We start from the raw sequence: 2,140 nt of genomic DNA, 5'->3' as shown, positions 1-2,140 counted from the left end.
GAGGTGAGAGCAGATAAACAGGATGTCAGTGTTTAAACCAGGAAACACAAATCTGTAACCCTGTATCATCCCATTTACAGATTGTGGAATAAAATTTAATTTTAAATAAAAAGCAAATAAATGCAGCGCAGGAAAGACAAGGAAACTACTTATAACTGGGTGAAACCATTTGAAGCAGTTCTCTCAATTTTGTGGCTGAACAGTAGGCTGCGTTTTGTTCTTTGTTTGTTTTTGTTTTGCTTTTACAGAAAAGCAAATTGTCAGCAAGTAATTGTAAGATAATGTACTTTCAGCTTGGTGAAATATCTTTCTTGACTTGATGTAGTAAGCAGTGTAAAAAAATACAGTTTGTTTAGGTGGTAAAAATGTGAATAGTAGAAATATTTAGAGCATGTAGAGACCCCCATTTTCCGACTAATATTTATATTTATTTTTATAAGACTTGTGGGACATTGGAAAAATTGTTGTACATGTTGAGTTGCGGGTTAGTTAGTTAGTTAGTTAGTTAGTTAGTTAGTTAGTTAGTTAGTTAGTTTGTTTGTTTGTTTGTTTGCAGAACAACAAAAGAAATTCAGGTTTCATATTTTTAGAATAATGGCATTACACCTTTGTAATGCCGCACAAAGGATAGTTTCTTTTCTGTTTGCCATGGTGGTGCTGTTTCCACAGAGGTGCAGGACTTTTTAATGTAGTGAAGTAGTGAAGTCTGTTTTTCAGGGTTTAATGTTATGCAGCAAAACACCACGTCAGACTTTGCCTGTGTGAAAACCTACTTGACAATTAAACCGCTTTTATTTTTGAGACAAACACAATAAAGGAACCTCAAAGCGGAAGTTGCATGTACTCGGACACTTTAGTGCGACGAACAGGAAACGGAGCCGGAAGTGAGTGCGTCGTTGTTTATATTCCCCTGCTACTCCACCATGAAGGAAGCGAACATGGCTCTCCCTGTGAGCGTAGCGGCTCTGCTCCAGACGGACCTCCTGGAGGACGCTGCTTACCGGGACGACGGCCTGTGCGTCGTCGGTATTTTCGGCAAAAGCAACATGCAGCCCGGACCGTTGAAGGACTCTCTGGTCAACACGCTGGCCGACAAACACATCTTCTCGCTGTTCGGCGGACCGGAGGACGGCGGCTCCGCGGACAGCAACATCCAGGCCTTCTACAACCAGGAGAACCGGGTGCTGTACCTGCTGCTCTCCTCCGTGTGCGACAGTCGGCAGCTGCTGCGGGCCTGCCAGTCTCTGAGCGCCGCCACCAGCCACTCCGACGCCCACGACTTCTGGAAGGGCCTGGACCGGCAGCACTGCCTTCACCTGCTCTACATGTTCTCGGTGTGCCACGTCCTACTGCTTGTACACCCCAACCACACCTTCGATGTGACCTACGACCGGCTCTTCCGAGCCCTTGACGCCCTCCGGCAGAAGGCCCTGCCTCTGATCCGGGCTGCCATCAAGGACTGCCCGGTGTCCAAAGAGTGGAAGCTGAACTGCCGGCCCTGCCCTCCACGGCTGCTCTTCGTCTTCCAGATGAATGGCACTCTGAAGGTCTGCTTTCAATCACGTCTCAGTCCTTTAATCTCTATATACTCTATACAACAGAAGAGGACTACATCATCTAAATGTCATATTTCTAAATTATATCACCTCTTAATGATTGCTTTATTTCTAAGTTGAATATTTCTTCCTATGAGCACTCAAAGACTATTTTAAAAAATACAAGCCCCAAAGTAGAAACAACAAAACGAGATACATCTGTTAACATCCAAATAAGAAAATCTGTGATCATTGAAACAGAATTGATTGATGCATTTCTTCTCAGTTTTGAACCCACAGTCTGTGTCTACCTTCATGTCTGCATTATGGCTCCACGTGGGCAACAATTGCCAGAGGATTTTATAAATCCGATTGTGAAACGAGACAGAAAGATCTGCAACACAGTTGAAGCAGTCATCAGGAGGTTTAGAACAAACCGTAGTTCCACGAATCAGGGCTGTGGTGGTCGTCCTCCTGCTCTGCTTTTACAGCGTAACGCCAAAAAAACAGATAGGCAAGTGTTTTTAGACTTGGCCCAGGTGTTGAAAATGGAAATCAGAGTTTCAGTGACAGCTCAGGACCGGTCATAATGTCAACCTCTATGC

At 44.4% G+C, this 2,140-nt stretch overlaps 1 protein-coding gene across 1 annotated transcript in view; it reads left to right on the top strand.

Moving 5' to 3' along the window:
* The first annotated feature begins 618 nt into the window (after positions 1-618).
* The window catches only part of smg8 (SMG8 nonsense mediated mRNA decay factor), a 9,979-nt gene continuing 8,457 nt past the window's right edge, over positions 619-2,140 (top strand). The window contains exon 1 of the mRNA XM_008285919.1: positions 619-1,547. Coding sequence (XP_008284141.1) covers positions 924-1,547 — 624 coding nt within the window. The 5' untranslated portion in view covers positions 619-923. The remainder of the gene's footprint in view (positions 1,548-2,140) is intronic.

This window comes from Stegastes partitus, unplaced genomic scaffold (assembly GCF_000690725.1).
Source record: "Stegastes partitus isolate 25-593 unplaced genomic scaffold, Stegastes_partitus-1.0.2 Scaffold423, whole genome shotgun sequence".
Classification (NCBI taxonomy): Eukaryota; Metazoa; Chordata; class Actinopteri; family Pomacentridae; genus Stegastes; species Stegastes partitus.
Note: the sequence above shows the minus strand (reverse complement) of the source record. Positions and strands in the feature narration are given on the sequence as shown.